The 20,734-nt window shown below is 41.1% G+C and overlaps 1 protein-coding gene across 1 annotated transcript in view; it reads left to right on the top strand.

Annotated features, from left to right (window-relative positions):
* LOC136707298 (ADAMTS-like protein 1) overlaps positions 1 to 20,734 on the top strand; it is a 147,673-nt gene that overhangs the window by 85,505 nt on the left and 41,434 nt on the right. The window contains exon 3 of the mRNA XM_066681284.1: positions 15,171 to 15,298. Within this exon, the coding sequence (XP_066537381.1) occupies positions 15,171 to 15,298 (128 nt within the window). The remainder of the gene's footprint in view (positions 1 to 15,170; positions 15,299 to 20,734) is intronic.

The following is a 20,734-nucleotide window of genomic DNA, read 5'->3' as shown; positions in this document are numbered from 1 at the left end:
TTTAAATGTACATTCGCGCTGTTTGTATTTTTAGTGTCGATGTACCTGTACCGTACCAATATTTCTAAGTGTGTAGCTACTACTTGTCTGTAAATGTGGCTATACGTGGCCTTGTTATCATTTTCTATTTTACTCTTCATGTTGTGTTGCATTGCTAGCAATTCTATGATAGTCTGGGACTGTGGAGCAGTGGAAATTTATTCTCTGGTAAGATGGAGCTCTATCTATTATTTTTAACATAAGCTGGAATGGCTTTTTTATTATTATTCGAGACTACTCATCCACCAGCAGTGGCTGAATACCATCAAATTCTAACTGAAATGTTTCTACATGTAATCTGAAGCCTCCTTGGAAGAACAGAGCCTGTTAAATTACATATAACAGAGGACAAACTCCATAATCATCCTCTTTATTTCTGAGAAATGTCAGATGAACAGGTGGGCACAAACTGTAGAGCATGCCGTAAAAGTAAAGAATTAAAGTGTGACTCTTAATACAGGCTCATTTTAGTGGGTTAAAGATGAATTGTACAGATGTAGATCTTGCTGTAGAGTGGTGGATGATGGGAAGGACAGGAGGTGAGTGGAAGAAGTACAGACTGCACAATCAGTCATTCTAGCATTTGTCACTCCCATGTGAGCCTTATTTACTCAGAATGGATTGGCCTGAGAAACTCTGCCCTGGAGTGAGTTCTCCATGGAGTTGTTTATGAGTGAGTAAATCTATCATCTGTTGAATACCAGAATGCTCCCAGCCAGTGAAAATGGCTTGACGTCTGTTGTGATGACCACTCAAAATGTCTTCACCTTGTAATGGACCCACAGCGGTGTCTGGGTGAAGTTACTGACGTTACTGTGATGGTCTAAAAGGTGTTATAAAGGTTCTCTCAATTGATGGCACAGAAGACCCACTCTTCCAGTGGGTGATGTAAATACATTGTGTGAATGCTAAAACTCCTCTGAAGCTAAAGAACCTCAACATAGTGGAAAGCTGCTGTAACAGTAACATTTCCTTTATTTAACCTCATCTCCAAGATAACAACAATAGAGGCATTATAAAGCATTAAGATGATTCCTCAGTGATTATATAGTAAAGGAAATTGTTCTGTTCAGAACTATGTGTTGAGATGTTTGAAATTTCTGGCTTCACTAAAAGCCTTAGAGAACGTAAGTCAGCTACTGATATTGAATTATCATTATGGACTATTAATTAGCTTTGGATTATGAAAGTCACTCCTCCTAATAGTGTTGAATTGAACAGCATCTCTCTAGAGAACACGGTTCCTCTTCTCCACGGACCAAAGCTAGAAGGATTTTCATCTCTCTTGCTGACGTTTGGCATTGAGCAAATAAATACTCTTTTTGTACATATGTCCTTATGTCTTTATAAGGCATGGCACTGACCTAAGATGTGTCTCATTCTTTCATAAAAGTCTTACATGACTTCATCAAAGTTTTTTGTTACATCTATTAAAAAGTATCTTTGGAAAGAAATATGCACCATCTCTCTTTAAAGTGTCTCAGGAAGAGCTCAGTGTATCTGTTACAGGATTCCTTTTCCATGTTCTGTCACACTTTATTTGTACACTGTCCTCCTCCGCAAGCCCCAAAGATAAAATGAATGGGATACGGTGTCAGAGAATTAAGTTTTTATTTTAATCCTGGCTTTTTAGGACTTGTGGTTGATTTTCAGCTGCGGGCTGTAAAGTTCCTCTCCTGGTAAAGCATTCTATTTCTGGGCCTGGAAAGCTTTTAAATTATGACTTTAGTGTAAATCACGTCCTGAGCACATGCGTCGTTTATTGAGGGGGGGCCACCATTTATCCCACTCAAAGAATTTTACCTTTCTCTTGGGAGAGGAGCTGTGGACACAGGGTTTTGGAACCCTGTAACATGAGCTCTGTTTCTTTCTCCTGCAGTGGTGTTAGTTCAAGATCTGTATGATCTGATTATACTATTAATGTAGGATAATAGCCATCTTATCTAACTAACCTAAACACAAAGGATTCTGGGAATGGTTTTCTGTGTTTTCCACGGTCACAACATTGCCACAGTATATTTCTTTGACCGGAGATGTCTAGATTTCTGATGCACATGAATATGGAATGGGATTCACTATATGTGAAAATGATTCACATAACTTGCTTTACTTTTTTGTTGGGTTATTAATTGGATGTTTGTATTCTGATCCCCAATGAAACCACTGTCATTTGTTCAAGAGCAAACCTGACCTTAACTTTTTTATATGGATGGGTTGGCTAGCCAACCCTCACTCACATCACTTAGCAATAAACTACAGAATGCAAATGCCTGGTTGTTGACATTGCAGGAAAGGCAGTTAGTCCTTTCCACTTAGCGTGATGAGCTGTCCAAAGGCATGCAAGTTTGAGTTGTAAGGCCTTGAAGAAATCTTTTACCAACCTTCAATCTCCCAGCTCAGTAGCATTGTATCACAGAGAGGGGTGGGGGGGGGGGGTCTAGGACTTGGCAATGATCAAAATTAGGGTCACTAAAGCAAACTACTTCCAAATCCACATCTAATCTGTTTCTAGTCCTTTGATAGTGTTAAAATGTTCAGAATAATCACACTAGGCAGCATGAAGTGGCCACTCAGTTCAGGCATACAACCACCAGCATTACTACTTTTACTGTTTCCCAACTAGCCTGCTTCTTTATGTCTCTCTTCTCTTCTCAGTGGCCTTTTGGGAAATGGTAGAAAAAGTCTGGATGACTCCACTGGCAGCTCCTTCTTGGCGTCTTGGCTTGTGGTAGACCTCACTACATCATCGTCATTATCTCGCGGCTCTACTCTCTTCTCATCCATTGAAACGGCTCAATCATTTTCCACTTTCGACACGAGATTGCTTATTTCGTATTCAGCTTTTGAGTTTGGACAGCAGCAACAATTCCTGCTTAAGTCAGCACTGCATGGGGCCCAAGAATGGCTGCATTTCTCTTCTGATTGCCATATACCATTGTGCAGTGAAAGATGGATGTGTACTCAATATTTTTGTACATGCTGTAAAACGCGTTTTGGAGGCTGCTTGACTTTGTCATGGGGCTTGTTTTCAGTCTTGAGCATATGTTCCAACTGCAGGTCTGATGCAACCCAGCTTTATTTGAAAAACACTCAACACTCAAAAGGAGTTCTGTCATGAGTCACTATTGCTGAATGTTTTTATCATTTTGAATCTCTGACAACCTGTGTCAGACATAACTCGAAAGGTAAAACCGTTGAACATGGGGAGGTTTCGACCCTTATTTTCAGTGTGACTGACATCTACATTCACACATTTATAGAATCGTTTAAAAGAATACACTGGTGGTGGGACAGAATTAGTGAGACTTGAGCTGAAAGATTAGTCATATTTGTATTTGAAATCATTATCTTAGGTGCAATTTCCAAATCCCAAGAGCTGCCGTTTTAATTCTGGTTCTAGTCCAAAAACATTTCCTTCTGTTTTAATTGCTGACAATTGTCTTTTTTATATAACAGGGTTAGGCCAATCAGTGACAAACAAACACTGTGTACTTTACAACAACCACAGCTAATTGACTGTCTGGCTCAGTTTTCAAATTTAAAGTCGGATCTTCTTGATTTATAGATTCAGTCTTTAATTTAAATAAACAAATCATAATTTAAATCACAATTGTTCAGAAAATTGCGCTTTTTGTTATTTTCCCCAAATTACTAACTGATACTGACATGCTCAAAATGATAAAATGATTCATGGAACATTTATATAAACGCAAGCACAAATAATAAATAAAAATTAACCATTAATATGTCTGAATGTAATAACTGAAGGCACATAGTAAACAGCTGATAAATAATTGAGGAGGCATTCAATCCTAAAACGAAAACCATTCAGACATGTCTGCCCTCATGTATCTGCCCTAAAACGCTTGGAGATTTGGAGACACTTGGAGAATCTCACTCTGGACTAATGTAGCACCACTGTAGGAGACATGTAGGAGACATGCCTTTTTATTTTTTTTTTTAAATAACTCAATTTATAAAACTCTCTTTTTGAGATTTAGATTACTACCTAGTATTCCCATTAAGTTAAAACCATTGGCTTATAAAATACCCCTCAGTCAGTGAGTGCTAAAATGGCTGCTTAAAAGAAGCCACAACAGCCAGATCATATTGGGTTAGTATTTGACTGACAGCACACAGGTATGGCAAAGCCATTTAAGCAGAACTTTAGTTGCCTATCGTGTGCTGATGTGTCTACAAGAGGTGCCAATCACAAAGTTAATTTCCACTCAGTGGCTTCAAAGTCATCCGCTTGCCAACCGTTTATTTTGGCGCACTTATAGGTCTACAGTGATTCTCTGGAGTATGGTGTGTGTGTGTGTGTGTGTGTGTGTGTGTGTGTTTAGATCTGGGATGAAAGAGTTAGTTTCTCACTGTGATTAAAGTTGCTGAGTATTTGTTTTGGCGTGAGCTCCCACTTTGTGCAGAATTAATTTGATAGTAGCTCTTTGCTTTTGATTTGGGGTGAGTGACGGCACATATCTATTATACATGGAGTGAGCGTCACGGTTGCACAGCAGGTAGTGTCGTTGTCACACAGCTCCTGGGGTTGTGGGTTCGAGGCCTGCTCTGGGTTACTGTCTGTGAGGAGTTTGGTGTGTTCTCCCCATGTCAGCATGGGTTTCCTCCCATGGTCCAAAAACACTCATTGGTAGATGGATTGGCTACTCAAGTGTCCATAGGTGTGAGTTTGTGAGTGAATGTGTGAGTATGTGTCACCCTGCAAAGGACTGATGCCCTCTTCACGTTGTGTTACCACCTTACGCTCAGTGATTCTGGGTAGGCTCCAGACTCACCGTGACCCTGAAATGTATTAATGAGTATATATTTGTAACCCTGCAGAGCACAATTCAAGCATAAAACCATGGCAAATGATTTGCTGTGCCCTTTCCACCAAACCCACACATCACTTCCTGGCTCAGGAGATTTAATGGAATGTCCTGTTTAATAGAAGAAAATCTAGACAAAGAGTAACATCCATCAGCGAGGTTCAATCAGTTTTAAGATTCCAGTGGAAAAGCTCAGCAAAGTCCCAAATGAAAAAGTAAGTCTACTTAAGTCCATAATGTAAGGTTCTTAATCATGTGCTGCTTCAAATACAAAATGTTCCCTTTGATGTAATTCTGATGACATCAAACCTCTCCTCAGCATGATATCATCTCAGAACTGAAGGAGCATGGTTGACCTATGCGGCTCCTAGCTATCTGGTCAATAAATTTTGTAATCCCTCTGCAGCTGTAGTGTGGGAGGGGAAGTTTGTAATGGATTTGAAGGCAGTGTTCCCCATAGCAGAGTGTGCTGTTCATTACACACTAGTTTTATTCTTCTCCCACTTTTCTAATCAAATACGACAGTGATGTCCAAAAGAGCAATAAGAACTAATGCCTCTTTAATAAAATTCTAAGTGGACTGCCTCAGAGGAGTTGTCTCGTAAAACTGCAGGATCCAGCAACTGCAGTGTTTCAGACATGATATCACTTTATTAGGTTAAGATGGTTGATAGTTTACATTGATTGAAAGACCTATAGGGTGTACTATCCACCACTATTCAGTGTATGGCCAGCATAAAAGGGAGAGCAGTGTAAAAATATCTGGGACTAATGGAATGTTCAGGTTTGCAGCATTAAAATATCACACAACACCTCTGCAGTTCCTAGATATGAACAACTACATATTTATATAAGTGTTTAAAGGGGACATATTTTGAAAAAGAATAATTTCCAGTACATCAGTTTGTGTACCTGGAGCTCCTACCAACCCACAAACTATAAAACAAGACCACACAGTCAGTTCTCATTGAGTGGTTCTGACTTTACTCAGCTTCCTACATCAACTGCTGAGTCTTGAGAATTGCTCAGTGTATTGTACCAGCACAAAGTAAACATTAGATGTTGTAAAACAACCACAACTACAAACCGGATTCCAAAAAAGTTGGGACACTAAACAAATTGTGAATAAAAACCTGAATGCAATGATGTGGAGGTGCCAACATCAAATATTATATTCAGGATAGAACACAAATCACAGATCAAAAGTTTAAACTGAGAGAATGTATAATTTTAAGGGAAAAATATGTTGTTTCAAAATTTCATGGCATCAACAAATCCCAAAAAAGTTGGGACAAGGCCATTTTTTACCACTGTGTGGCATCCCCCCTACTTACAACACTCAACAGAGACCAGTTTCTCAAGTTTAGAAATAGGAATGCTCTCCCATTCATGTCTAATACAGGCCTCTAACTGTTCAATCGTCTTGGGCCTTCTTTGTCGCACCTTCCTCTTTATGATGTGCCAAATGTTCTCTATAGGTGAAAGATCTGGACTGCAGGCTGCCATTTCAGTACCCAGATCCTTCTCCTACGTAGCCATGATGTTGTGATTGCTGCAGAATGTGGTCTGGCATTATCTTGTTGAAAAATGCAGGGTCTTCCCTGAAAGAGATGACGTCTACATGGGAGCATATGTTGTTCTAGAACCTGAACATAGTTCTCTGCATTAATGGTGCCTTTCCAGACATGCAAGCTGCCCAGCCACAAGCACTCATGCAACCCCATACCATCAGTGATGCAGGCTTCTGAACGGAGCGTTGATAACAACTTGGGTTATCCTTGTCCTCTCTGGTCCGGATGACATGGCGTCCCAGTGTTCCATAAAGAACTTCAAATCGTGACTCATCTGACCACAGAACAGTCTTCCATTTTGCCCCACTCCATTTTAAAAGACCCCTGACCCAGTGCAAACGTCTGAGCTTGTGGAGCTTGCTTAGAAATGGCTTCCTCTTTGCACTGTTGAGTTTCAGCTGGCAACAGCGAATGGCACGATGGATTATGTTCACTGACAATGCTTTCAGGAAGTATTCCTGAGTCCATTCTGTTATTTCCTTGACAGTGGCATTCCTGTTGGAGGTGCAATGACGTTTAAGGGCTGGGAGATCACGAGCATCCAGTAGAGTTTTACGGCCTTGACCCTTACGCACAGCAATTGTTCCAGATTCTCTGAATTTCTTGATGATGTTATGCACGGTTGATGACGATAACTTAAAAGACTTTGCTATTTTACGCTGGGTAACACCATTCTGGTATCGGTGCACTATCTTTCTGCGCAACAATGGTGGAATTGGTGATCCTCTTACTATCTTGGCTTCAGAGACACTGACACTCTGAGAAGCTCTTTTTATACCCAATCATGTTGTCAATTGACCTAATTAGTGTTAATTGGGCTTCCTGCTGTACGTTATATGCTCAATTTCCTTTTTCCAGCCACTTATTGCTACTTGTCCCAACTTTTTTGGGATTTGTTGACACTGAAATTTTGAATCAACATATTTTTCCTTTAAAATGTTACATTTACTCAGATTAACCTTTTGATCTGTCATATATGTTCTATTACGAATAAAATATTGACATTTGCCATCTCCACATCATTGCATTCAGTTTTTATTCATAATTTGTTTAGTGTCCCAACTTTTTTGGAATCCAGTTTGTAGAAATAATGAAAATGAGAAGGAAGACAAAAGAGAAACGAGCAGAAATGTCTGAAAACAAGCCATTTCTGGTGCTTAATGTCATGTAAAGGAACAGATGTTTAAACAGATCGTTCTGAACAGGACTATTTAGACCCGGGGAGACATGCCTGTCTAGAGCTGCTTAGGTCACTGTTATTTAAGACCTACATTGTCCACTACATAGGGTGGAGGGAGATATTTGTGGTCGGTTGCAGAGAGACACACATGGTGCTTTTCTACTGCTTGTGCTTGTTGTTTAGCTCGTTGTTTTTCCCACTAGCACAGCTCCCCTGCGAAATGAAGCTGGTGAATTTGCAAAAGCCTGTCTCTTAACAGGAAGTGCATGCTTTGAGAACCACAACATTGCTGTTAGTAAAGTCATTGTGTAATCTCGTGCTGGTTTTGTTTTTTGGCCTGAACACAGCTCCGCACCCTGTTCTCACAGATCTGTTTTCCTTGTTGCACGTTTGGCTTTCACTGGAGATTTTTGTCACCACTGACTCAAGGATCGTTTGAACCTTTTCAGAACACCACAGGGTAATGACATGAGCAACCATTGTGAGTTAGATAAAAACAAACATGAAAGCTTTTGTAACTTCAGAGATTTTACAAGTGGCGAGCTTGTGCTGGGGCTCTGCATTTAGTGGCGATTGACATGTCTCTCTGGCCAATCAGCACTCTGCAGGGCTTACACATCATTTAGCACATACTCAGTAGTGTAGAGGTGTGTAGGGTCCATGCAGTGGAAAAGCACTCAAACCCCTGTGGTTTAGGGGAGTGGTTTTGGAAGGAGGGGGAAATTAGGGGGAAGGATTTTTGGTTGAACCAATTAAATGTTTACAGAGAAGGTTATCGACCAATAACGGTAGCTCTACAGTCAGACCGTCCAATCAGAAGATTTTAGGCTACTTCACCACGCCCCCTTCTCACTCAAGCGAACCAATCGGAGTAGGGGAGGGCGGGACTAGTTTGTGAACGAAACGCTTCTTGAAATTCTATGTAAGCTCTAGAAAAACAAAATCCCGGACATTTGTTAAATTCCGCCTGGACATTTTTTTAAGTCTGGGTAAAAGAGGACGTCTGGTCACCCTAAGTTCTACAAAACCACCTACTCCAGCTTTAAGACCCTAGGGAACTGTCTTAACTTGTGGAAAAGGGGTATAATATGTCCCCTTTAAATAAAAATGATCAACACGGATTTTCAGATTTAGATGCTATTTCACACAAGTATTTGATTATATATTAACTGTACTCCAGAGTGACTTTATAACCACAGGAATCAGCATTGTATTTCTCTGTAATGTTCAGGTCAGCACATGTTTGGAACAGCTAACACAAAATTTTGCTGAGTTCACTGAACAAAACTTTTATACACACACGCACACTCAAACACACACATTACTCATGCTCTTTTGATTAGGTAAACATTCACCGTACGGCCAAATACTTGTGGACACTTGCTCATCTTTTGTTTTATGTGAAATCAAGAGTATTAATATGAAGATTGCTCCCAAGGTTCTGCTCTTCTAAGAAAGGGCTACACTAGACGTTACTGAAGAGATATAATATGTGTTCGAAGCAAATCAGCACTTACACCATGTTTATGGACAATATCAGGGGAGAAGAAGCAGGGATTATCATCAAACCTATCCTTTTTTATGCATAGTATTTTTAGCACAAACTCTTCAATGAATCACTTTTTAAATCTTAAGTACTATCCTCCAGAGACACATGTGGGAATGTCTCTCTCTATTCTCTCACAATGTCCTTCACTAAGCAGATGTTTTGAATGAACTTTAGTAAGGTTCATTAGGGGTAGTTTTTTAAACTGAAGATGAACTGAATTGCTGCGATTCAAGTCCCCGATCTTCTGCTCTAGTTTGAGACTGTTTCCTCTCATTCGTGTGGGTCAGGTAATATGAAATGCACAGACAGAGCTGAGAGGGAGAGAGAGAATGTAAACAGTAAGTAAATGATTTAATTCCTGATACTTGATTACTGATAGAAGAGGGAGAGAGTGAATGCCTGTGGTGGTGGATCTGGAAATTTTTTGGACATTTGTTGGCCACTTGGCCGTCTCCTAGTTTTTCCAAGGTGATCATTGTGCTAGCACTGGGGATGTAAATACTGCAGGACAGGACCCAACTAAGATTAGCTGGAGAAAAGAGACAGAAAGCAGAGAGAGGGAGAGAGCGAGGTGTGCCGGGGAGGAAAAAGAGAGATGAAAAACAGTGGCTGAGCCCAAGAGACGGAAAGGAAAAACAAGCAGGGTTTGAGAGCTGAAAGAAATGAAAGAAGTAAAGAGAGAAAGTGCGTGAGTCAGTGAGAGCACAGCCGACCTGGGTCTTGCTTTTGGTTTACTGTGCTCAGCCAGGGCTTCTTCTGATTGGCTTGAAGCTGGGGGACTCTTGGGACTAGAAGCAACCCTCTAACTCTTCTGGACGAGAAGTAAGAGAGAGAGAGAGAGAGGGAGAGAGGGTGTATTGGAACAGCAACATTCATTCACACAGCCACTGAGAGCAGAGCTCCACAGGCTCCAACCCACACACATACACACGCGTGCTGGTCACTCTGCGTCCCTCCAGGCATGGACCAACCCACTGCTGCTATGCTGCTCACCGCTCTTGTGCTTCTGGTACAGTTCTGTTAACTTTTTCACTTTATCCTTCATCTTTAAACCAAGAAAGATGGCACTAGAGCACATCTGGGATATGTTATTATATTATGTAATTATATATTCATGTGTTAGCTATAAATCAGTAGGTCGTGTGTTGAGTTCTTGCCCTTATTTAGCATGGACTTGTATTTGTGGTATTGTCAATTCCTGTGAATTAGTTAATTAATTAATTGATTTATTTATTTATTGACTTGAGGACATAGCAAGGCATTATTAGGAGATTGCATTAGACAAATGGAATGCTCTCTGGAAGGTCACTGGCTCTATGATGGTCAGTCTGTAAGAGCTCTCACATGGTTTCTCATAAGGGAAGATACTGTTTCATTCTAATGAGAAGACTTTGAATCTCTTCTGCTAATCTAAAAGGTGACATATTTCTGAATTTTATGTGCATACCCTTTAAAGGAGTTAGAGAGTTTATGCTGCTTGACGTGATTTAAAGGATAGGCCACTGTGCTGGACAGTATGTGGCACTGAGAGAGACAAGGGCTTAAACAGATGTGAGGTGATCATATGACTTTCCAATTAAATAAAGCCCATACCGTGTATATTGGTATAGCCCAGGGTCCATGAAAGTAAGCTTTGTGCTGGAGTCTTCAGCCTGTCAAAGGGCACTCTTAGCACTAGTACATCTCCTAAATCAAATTCGCAGCTCTGTTGAGAGAAGCTCCTGTCCAGGCAAGTCTTGAGCAATCGCCCCTGCCTCGGAAGCATGTGGGATTTCACCCATGCCCTATTGAACCAAAATGATCTGTTATGCGGCGATGGGAATTCTGAGGTTAGAAATGGAAATGATGGCGCATGCCTCTATAGGCAGCTCACGTAAAGAGGAGAAATGGGAAAGAAATAAGGTTAGGAATGGTTCAGAAATCAGCCCAGGCTCCTGTGAAAACAGAGCCACTGACTGATGAGGAGGAAAGGTGTTCCGTGTCAGGGCAGGCGAAATAATTCAAAGAGATACATATCCGTGACTTGATTATTTTATCAGGTTCTGGAAGAGAACCACCTGATTGGGTCCTCTCCCTGCTTCCAGCTCTGTTCAGACTGGGGAACAATAAGAATAAGTTGTTAGAGCCATGATCATTTCCATGAGGCCTGCAGTTGCCTTTGGTTATGTTCGTCAAGTGAGCGGCCTTTCAGTAATTGAGTGCAAATCCAGTGATTGCTTTCAAAGGAAACCGGGCAGCCGTCAGACAGGGCCAGGGGTTTATTTATTCGGATGTGGCCCAGCTAAAGTCATTTGATGCAAACTGCTTTGCTAATATGATTTGCTCCATGCTCCATCAGCTGTGTTTAGATCTCACTATTTCCCCTCGACCCTATGTTGAGATTACGAGTGTCTGATTTGTTTATAGCTTTCCCTCTTTAATAATCTGGAACTTCAGATGAATAATGGAGCGTTTTGCTACTGGGCCCAAAGAAAATAAGCTGGTGGTATCATTACCTTGTATCTCCTTTCTTCACTGGGGTCATTCTTTATCCTTAAGCTAAACGAGATGCCATACTCCTGGCCTGGAGCCAGTTCTTTGATGCTTTATTTCTTATTTATTTAATTTTTTCTCCTCTCAAAGGCAGCATCGGGTTTTTACATGGACATTGTAGTCTTGATACTGAAACGGTCTAGTAATATTCGCTGTTATAGAGAACGTTTAGCAGTCTACTGAGCAGGCTGTCTTTCAGGGCAGGTGTTTTTCACTAGAATTCTCTGTAGTCTGTTAGAGTCATGAATGCCCTCAGCATGTATCAGGTACTGGAATGGACTCCAACACTTTCACTGCCTGCATGGGTCTCGGATGAAGGCGGCAAAGACAGCTGCTCTAAACACATTCCCTTTGGTCTTTTGTGCATTTGAATGACCCCCCACTTGTGATGTTGGCTCAGGCTGAAATATCCATTATTCTTGCAAGGACTTGTAAGTTCCAGTGGCTTCACTGGGGACATTTACACACTCCAGAGCACCGATATAAGCACTGCAAGCTCAGATCAGTCACAGTTTACTGGCATTTCTTTGTCTTCTCTCAATCTTCTGCTGTCTCCATAGGGATCTATTCTCTTAGAGAACAATATTTTCTAGAATTTTCCCCCTTCATAACCAGTTATGAGTTTTTTGGGGTTTTTTTGTAGAAATGTATCTTCAGTTTTGCATAGCCATTTTCCAAACTTTATTTATCTTAAACAGCTGTTTTTGTTACTCTGCCAGTTTGGGATGTTGTGATACACTATAAGTCCAAAAGACACCTGCTGTTAGGGGTGAGAACAATTTGTATAAACTCAATAGAAAATCAAACTGGGATGATCTGGACCAGCCACACACAAGGTTACGGTTGCCCTGTAGATAGATAAGTGAGACCCTCAAATACTAGACTCTACTGCATTCACTGGAGGTTCCTCATTTTAGAAAATGGCAAATTATGGCCATATAGTGAATATGTTACTGAACTAAATAAGTTTGTGTTGAATATTTACCTAAAACCTCAAGGTGAATTGGTGGGAATTAATTACAGGCTGTTTTCTGATTGTGGTTAACTTTATAAGATGAAAGAACCTGAAAGTAATGTCAAGAACATGTTTTAGCTATTAAAATGTGGCCTTAGTTCCAGCCAAAACTCTAGCGGTCCTCGAGGCATGATGTACATGCTGTTGAAGCATCTTTTTATTTAATACTTTTTGATTTGTAATAAATAAGGATGAATCTCACTTGTTAGCATGACAACTCCACACTTATTTTCCTGTCCATTTGGACGCCTGACCAAAAAACAAAACAAAAAACATGGCTAGATACTCTGAGTGATAAGTCCCAGGTGAGAAGAGTATTAGATTTTGATCTGTAATCTTTGGCCCTGTCCCAGGTTTGAGGCTGTCACTCCATTGGCTGTCACGGCATGCCTGAGATGCATATTGTCCCTGCAAGTGCTGAATTCAAGTTCTCATAATATTGATCTTGGAAACAGATTCCTATCTCATATCTCTACGCGGCGCAATGCTCCGCTGCGCAATTACGGCGGGGGGAAATGGGCTGGAGCTTGTTAAGGAAGGCGTAACATTTCACACTGAAAGAGGATGACTCTGACATCTGACAGAAATATGCTGGAGGAAACGTGAGTGTTTCCACTATTTCCCTCCAGACCTTCTTTTCTTCCATTCACTCGCAGACAGACACCCAACTGTTTTCACTGGCCTGGGATATCACCTTTCTCCGTGTTAACACTTTTTTTTTTCTTGCCATTTTCATCTGATCATGTCCTGAGGTGTTGATCTAGGTTTAGTTTTCTTCGTGTGGCAATTATCACCATTATATGGTAGAGGACAGTTCTGATTTGAAGGGCAGATATCAGCCAGTGGGTCTAAATAAGTTTTCCTTCAATCCTGCTTGCTCCATTCAGATGCCGATCTTCTGATGACCATAAATTAAATGTATGGCATAAAGACTGCTCTAAGCAACAATGGTTTCCAACCAAGAGCTTAGGTGGTTTCCTACTCTCCTGCCAAATATACATAGTGCAGTTTCTGCAGTGCTGAGCCCAGCAAAGACAGAATGTCTGTGCTCACTATTGAACATTGGAGCATCAGACTGGTTTTGAAGATGTAATTTTAAGGTCAGATATTACATAGTGTTACTTTAATCTGGTATAATCTGCTGTATTTTGGGCAGCAGAATTGCTGCCCAATTGAAATGCTTGAGCTCTGATTCTGTTCCTAACTTGCATACAAATGCTCAGTTCTCCTCTATGACTTGGAATCTCTACTCTCTCCACGTTAACATTCTTATTTTTGCTGCCGTTTCATCTGATCAGGCCCTGTGGTGTTGATCTGGGAATAGTTTCCTTGAGCTGGAAATTATCACCTGGGTTTTGATCATTTTGTCTCGCAATCAGTTCTCAAGGACAGGTACCTGCCAAAGAGCCTGACTAAGCTGACCTTCAGCATTCCTTACTGTAGTTCTCTGGGCTTCATCAACACATACACTTCTTATAAGCTTTAATGAAATATATGGCAGGAAGACTGCTCCAAGCATCAATGGGCCCAAGGTAAGAACTGAAGGACTTGGTTTCAGAAGATTGGCTTGCTGAGTGCCTGTAATCAGCCGAGATTAAGCCAGCCAATTTTAGGCTGCAGGATTGCAAAGCCAGCTGAAGCGCTTGACCTCTGATTGGTGCCTCAGATACCTGTGCCCCTTTCAGTGTCCGGTTCAATCTGGCAGAGTTGAATGGCACAGTGAAGGAAGTTATTGTGGATCACCTCTACCCTTCTAGTATCTCAGCTGTCCTCACCTTGCATTTCTGTGACCAATGAAGGAGTGAGCTGAGAGTGCTGACAAGGTGAAAGTAGGGGGCTGTTGAGCTGCACTGCAATGGGATGTGGTACTGAGGCTTAAGGCAAAAAAAAAAAAAATTAAAGTTTGGCATCTTTGTGTTTTCATTGTTTTAGGGCATGCCATGGTCAGACTATATAAAAAACAATGACAGCTATAATTTGCACCAGTTGTAGTCTTTTTAGGTGAGCACACTATGATTTTTCATCTTTTATTGAATCATTTTGGTACCACACACATGTAAAGAATTGTGCAGAGAGTAAGAGTGGGAGAGAGAAACAGTAGTGTTTCATCAGTAAGCCCAGGTATTAATATGTAGTTTGTGCCTCCTTTGTTACAGTAGCAGCTTAATCTTTCTCTGAGGGCTTTTGACTTGACCTTAGATCAGGGTGTTGGAGGGTGCTCCATTAATAGGTCTTTCTGTTGCTCTACAGCCCAAAGCTGGCATTGAGTCTGATAACTTTAAACTCGAGCAGTTGTTCAAAGTGCAAAATGTTATGCTTTTATAAACAGACATCTGTGTGCAAAATGTACATATGCAATGAGATGGATAGCTAGAGCAGTAATATACTGTTATACACAACATTATTTAATATCTCACCTCCCTTTCCCCCCACCCCCTCTAACACTGGTGTGTAGAGTTCTCGGACAGCACGTTCGGAGGAGGACAGAGAGACGCTGTGGGACGCCTGGGGCATGTGGAGCGAGTGTTCACGCACCTGTGGAGGAGGAGCTTCATACTCACTCAGACGCTGTCTCAGCTCCAAGTAATTCATTGCCCTTTTCACATTTATCTTCCATTCTACTTCATCTTGTACAAAATTTGTTAATTCCAAATATTATATACACATACAGTTAGATACAGTTAGATTTGACCTGCCAGTATGATTGGCTGAGAAGCATTCTGATTGGCTGAGCCACGTTTATGAAGGCATTGGAATATAATCATAATGCATATGTGATTGCATACCTAATGAAACATGACAAAAGACAAATTCAAAAGTGCATCATCTTTGACAATTATTTTGCTTGAAACTCATAGCCAACTATTACTATAAACAAGGCTGCTTGTTAAAGTGTTTTTTTCCCCTTGCAGTAACTTAAATGGTTATTAATTATTGTAAAATCCCTGTAAAGTTAAATCTGCTGTAGCTTATGTCTTTATACACAAATATGCCAAAAATCGCCTGAGGATGTGATTGTACTCTGATGTACACACACTGTCCCCACCTGTTGAAACTCGCTCTTGAATTATTAGAAAATTATCTGCACCATCATCCAACATCACGTAACATTGCGTGCTCAGTTAATAAGAAAGGAATGCTTTTGACTGTGCAAAAATAGCCTCTTGGGAAATTAATTCACGCTCAACTGTACCCCGTCCCTGAAGTCCTAGAGAAATTACACCATAATGGAAACATCCATTGACAATATGTTGAATGCACTTAAAGGAGTCAGGTGTAATCCTTCAGTTCTAGAAATGCTGGACTGGTTTGCATTAAGATCCTCTGTGATGGAAGTGCGTCTCCTTCTCTCTGCATGGTTTAACGTGCGCCAAATGGATGTGGACACACCCCTAATGGTGCAAGTAAATCTCTGCGTGAACACTTCTCCCCAGGGCTGTAATAGAAGTGCTCAGAATACATTTTATGTGACTGTTAAAGGCTCCTTGTGGGTCAAGAAAGCCTCTCTGTTGCTTGTGTTTCCCAGGCAAATGGGCTCCAGCCGAGGTCTGTATTTCAGCAGACGACATGGCTGGTAAAACGAGCAGACATGATTATCGACAGTGCGTAAAGCACATCCAACAAATCACAATCCACTCCACGCAGCGGTGCTTCAAGAAATTCGTTTAAGAGAAGGGGGTTGTGCACACAATCAGGAAGCCAATTACAGGGATTGCCGTGGCATGTGCGGCCGCCTACGAAATGTTGTCACATTATTAGCTGGGGAATATCTGTGCAGTGTCCACATGGAATCCATACTTTATGGTATGTGGTTTAAAAATACCCATCAGGCTTTGCAAAAGGGGTCAAGTCTGTGCCACCTTACTACTACCCCGAGACACACGCAGTGCGCTATGATGAGAACACTCAAGTACAATCTGTACAATAATATACTGAAGGCAAACAGGATGCAGAAAAGGGTTCTTTTGGAGTGATGCCATAGAAGAACTATTTTGAAGAACCTTTCAGTGGACGGTTCTTTAGAAAAGTACTTTGGGTTTGAGATGTGGGAGAGGTTATAAAAACATTTAAAGAACTTCTACATTACATTAAGCTTTTGTACCCTTTGTACCTTTTTCCCCTAGAAATGTATATTCAGGCCAAGAACTAACCATCTAGGAATCTTTACTGATCTGATTCCTATACCTAGTCATAAACTGTACAACTCGAGGTGAGATGATTTCCTGACAGTCTGCTCACATATAATAGTGAAATACAGAATATATAAGATGTATGCGTGAGTAGAGATATATAAATATATACATTAGGATATGTAGAGAAGTATAAGTATATTAATAAAAATGTCAAACATAAAATAAAGGTACAGAGATAATGATGATCTAAAATGTAAATATTTCAATGGCAGAAATCAACAGTAAATTAAGACATTTGTGTTTGTGTGTGTGTGTGTGTATGTGTGTGTGTGTATGATCCTTTAGTTTGTGTAGGTTTAGGTGTTCCACAGCATCTTGGAAGTCTGAAGTTGATGGAATTCTTAAAAATATATCTTTAAAATCAATCTTTGATTTAGGGAAACAGTTTAGTGCATATTATTTCAATATATTTATTAAAGAAATACACTTCATACTTAAACTGAGCTATTGTGGGAGGAAAGGGGTGTTATGGCTGATGACAGACCAAGTATGCATTTGTTGCCAACAACTGAGCACATTGTTAGCAATCCTTTTTATTCTTCATATATTAAAATAGTGAGGCTGCAAACCACTAGCTTTCACTGCGGTTTTATTATAAGGAATATTTAGGAATTGTACTGGTCCATTACTATAACCTAAGGGGAAAACATTTTGGATTATTATATGCAGTGCATGATTGTCCACGTCACATTTAGGCGTAAAGTTCCGATAACTCCTGATAGAATGTCACATGCAACTGTAGACTACCACAGAATATCTCTTACAGAAATGTATATGTGTACAATCTGGTGCTTGAAGATTACTATTGTGCTTCTTTGGCTTTGAGTTATTGTCTATTAATTAGGATAAGATCCCAAATGAAATTGCAAATCATTCCTTCATTCATTGTCTGCAACTTCCTCAATCATTTTGAGGGTCAGGGTTGTCTGGATTCCACACAGAATCACTGGCTGCAAGGCAAGAACACACCCTGGATGTGGCACCTGTCCATCACAGGGTATCGCACACTCACACGTTTTCAGTGGTGTCCAAGGTGTGATCTCCAATTGCTGTGATGATGTTATGAAACTGAGAATATGAAATGGTGAAAGCTAGCATTGTTTCTCAGACAAGTAGCCAGCCACTGTTTCTTTTCCAACTACTGCTAACACAGCTCCACTGAGCTCAACATGTTTGGGGGATGATTTGAAGTAGCTTCAAGTACTGATTTAACTTCTACTGATGCAGTTTCATTATTTTTTTATATGGAAAGACTGTGGAAAGACATCACTGTTATGAATTAATTCTGTATTATGAGAGATGTTGTGTGAATTGAGCTGGGCTTTGTGGTGTGCTGCTACTGAGGGTGGCCAAGGTTTCCATGAGCCTAAGGAGTTTAGTGAGACTGTTCTGACCAGTAACAGCACTTAAATGACAACCTAAAAGTTTGCAACATACTCACAGGCATTGGAGGAAATCGGAGGTTTGAGGGCTTTGCTTCCATTTGGAGTTGCCTAAGACCACAGGCTCACCCACTGCTACACTGCTACTACAGATTCATACCTCCAGGAATACATATTGCCGTTTTGCTTTAAGACCTGTGCTGGGATGATGATTATAATGTTGGACTCTTGAAATTGGACTTCACATTGGAGCCTTGGTCTGTTATTCTTTGCACGGCTTCTTTACAAACTGAAAACTGTTCAGCTTGGTCCAAATTGCACCTCCCCCTCTCACCCCTCACTCTAAATTGAAGGAGCATTTCTGCTTTGCGGTTTGATTATACAGAGCACTTTTCATTAAGGCATCAGTGTGTGAGTGAGAGGCGCTGGGTTGAGTAAAAACCTCAAGTTGAAATGGCAGTAAAATTGACCCCTGTGATTTGGTGTTAAGAGTTGTTTGAGGTTGGGGCCTTTTACGAGGAGCTGTGGTTGGGTTTCTGAGTGCAGGGGGTGTGTGTGCACTGACGGCCTTGGTGGGGTTGGGGGTGGGTGGTTGATGCGGCGTTATGAGTAAGGAATGTGGGTAAAGCGGCCAGTCATCGCATGGGAATGGGGATCAGTTAGCCTGGCCTTGGTCTCAGATCAAAGCTCTATTAAGAGAACCACACAAGGCCCTTGTGTGCTACTGAGGGAGCACTGTAAATATTCCTGCAACACCTTAGCCTCAAGCATAGAAGCTGAATAACACACACACACACACACACACACACACACACACACACACATACACAAATCTGAAGAGTTTGTTATAGTGAATTGTACAGACAATGATACATGTCTAAATCTGGCACATGTGCCCAGTACATATTATTTGAAACAACATTGAACCTGGCACCCCCTTCAACAGGCGTGTCTGTATACACACACACACACACACACACACACACACACATAGAGGGAGAGAGATAGTTGGTATATTTTCCAAATATAGAATGGTATACTTTCATTGGTTAATATTTTAGTTAGCATCATTACAATTAATGAATCTCTGTTTCCTAACCACTATGACTCTGTGCTTAAAACTTATTAATATTGTTGTTAAATTTTAGTTTTTCCAGTCCAGACAGCCAGGAACTACAAGTTAAAATACAGAAAACGTATTTGGAATTTACACATCAGCCCCTAACAACTGAATCAAGTGTAATATGAAATTTGTCACTATGAAGTTTTCTTAGTTTTGAGAGATTAGCTGTTTATTTTAAATGTTAGTTTTAAATGTTTCTTTTCACAATCTTAGTATCTACAACATTCAGATATACTGAGGTCTGAGTTCGTTGTTCTAAGAACGAACACATTTTTAAAAATGAATATTATTTGCCTGTTTTCTTCTTTGGCTGCTTTCTTTTTGTATCAGCTTCTTGACCAAAAACAAGAAGAGAAAACGTTGACAAGAATGCATACAGTTAACCCTGATTTATGAGTGAATCAACCTACAAATTTTTCAAGATATGAGCAATTGCTCGGTCGATTTTTTTGCTTTATTATGCGAGCCAAGGTCTGAGTAACGAGCGAATGAGCTTATGCCACTCGCCACTAGGTAGCCCAGCTCATCCAGTTCACTTGGTTATCTTGCCGTGCAAGCATCTGTGTTGTATAACTGTTTTTTGTAGCATTAAAGGAGTAAATTAAGTGAAGTCCCCATTGGACATGCCTGGAACACCTCACCAGGAAGGCGTCCAGGAGGCATCCGGACCAGATGCCTGAACCACATCAACTGACTCCTCTCGACGTGGAGGAGCAGCGGCTTCACTCTGAGTCTCTCCTGGATGTCTGAGCTTCTAACCCTGTCTCTAAGGGAGAGTCCAGACACCCTGCGGGGCTGCCCCCAGGCAGCCCTGATGCAGTCCAAGCTGACTGGAAACCAGTCGGACTTGCTGCCAGCCATACGCACCAGAATCCTGCTCTGTTTATACAGGGACTGGATAGCTCATAGCAAAGAGCACAGTACCTCATACTCTCAGAGCACCGCCCACAGAATATCCCGAGGGACACGGTCGAATGCTTTCTCCAGATCCACCAAACACATGTAGACTGGTTGAGCAAACTCCAACGCACCCTCCAGGATCCTAGTGAGGGTAAAGAGCTGGTCCTGTGTTCCACAACCGGGGCGGAATCCACATTGTTCCTCCTGGACCCGAGGTTCAAGTATCAGTCGGACACTCTTCTCCAGTACCCCCGCATAGACCTTACCGGGGAGGCTGAGGAGTGTGATCCCCCTATAGTTGGAACACACCCTTCGATCCCCCTTCTTAAACAGGGGAACCACCACCCCAGTCTGCCAGTCCAGAGGCACTGCCCCCGATGTCCATGTGATGTTGCAAAGACCCACAGCCCCACAACATCCA

The sequence above is a fragment of the Hoplias malabaricus genome, chromosome 9 (genome assembly GCF_029633855.1).
Source record: "Hoplias malabaricus isolate fHopMal1 chromosome 9, fHopMal1.hap1, whole genome shotgun sequence".
Taxonomy (NCBI): domain Eukaryota; kingdom Metazoa; phylum Chordata; class Actinopteri; order Characiformes; family Erythrinidae; genus Hoplias; species Hoplias malabaricus.
Note: the sequence above shows the minus strand (reverse complement) of the source record. Positions and strands in the feature narration are given on the sequence as shown.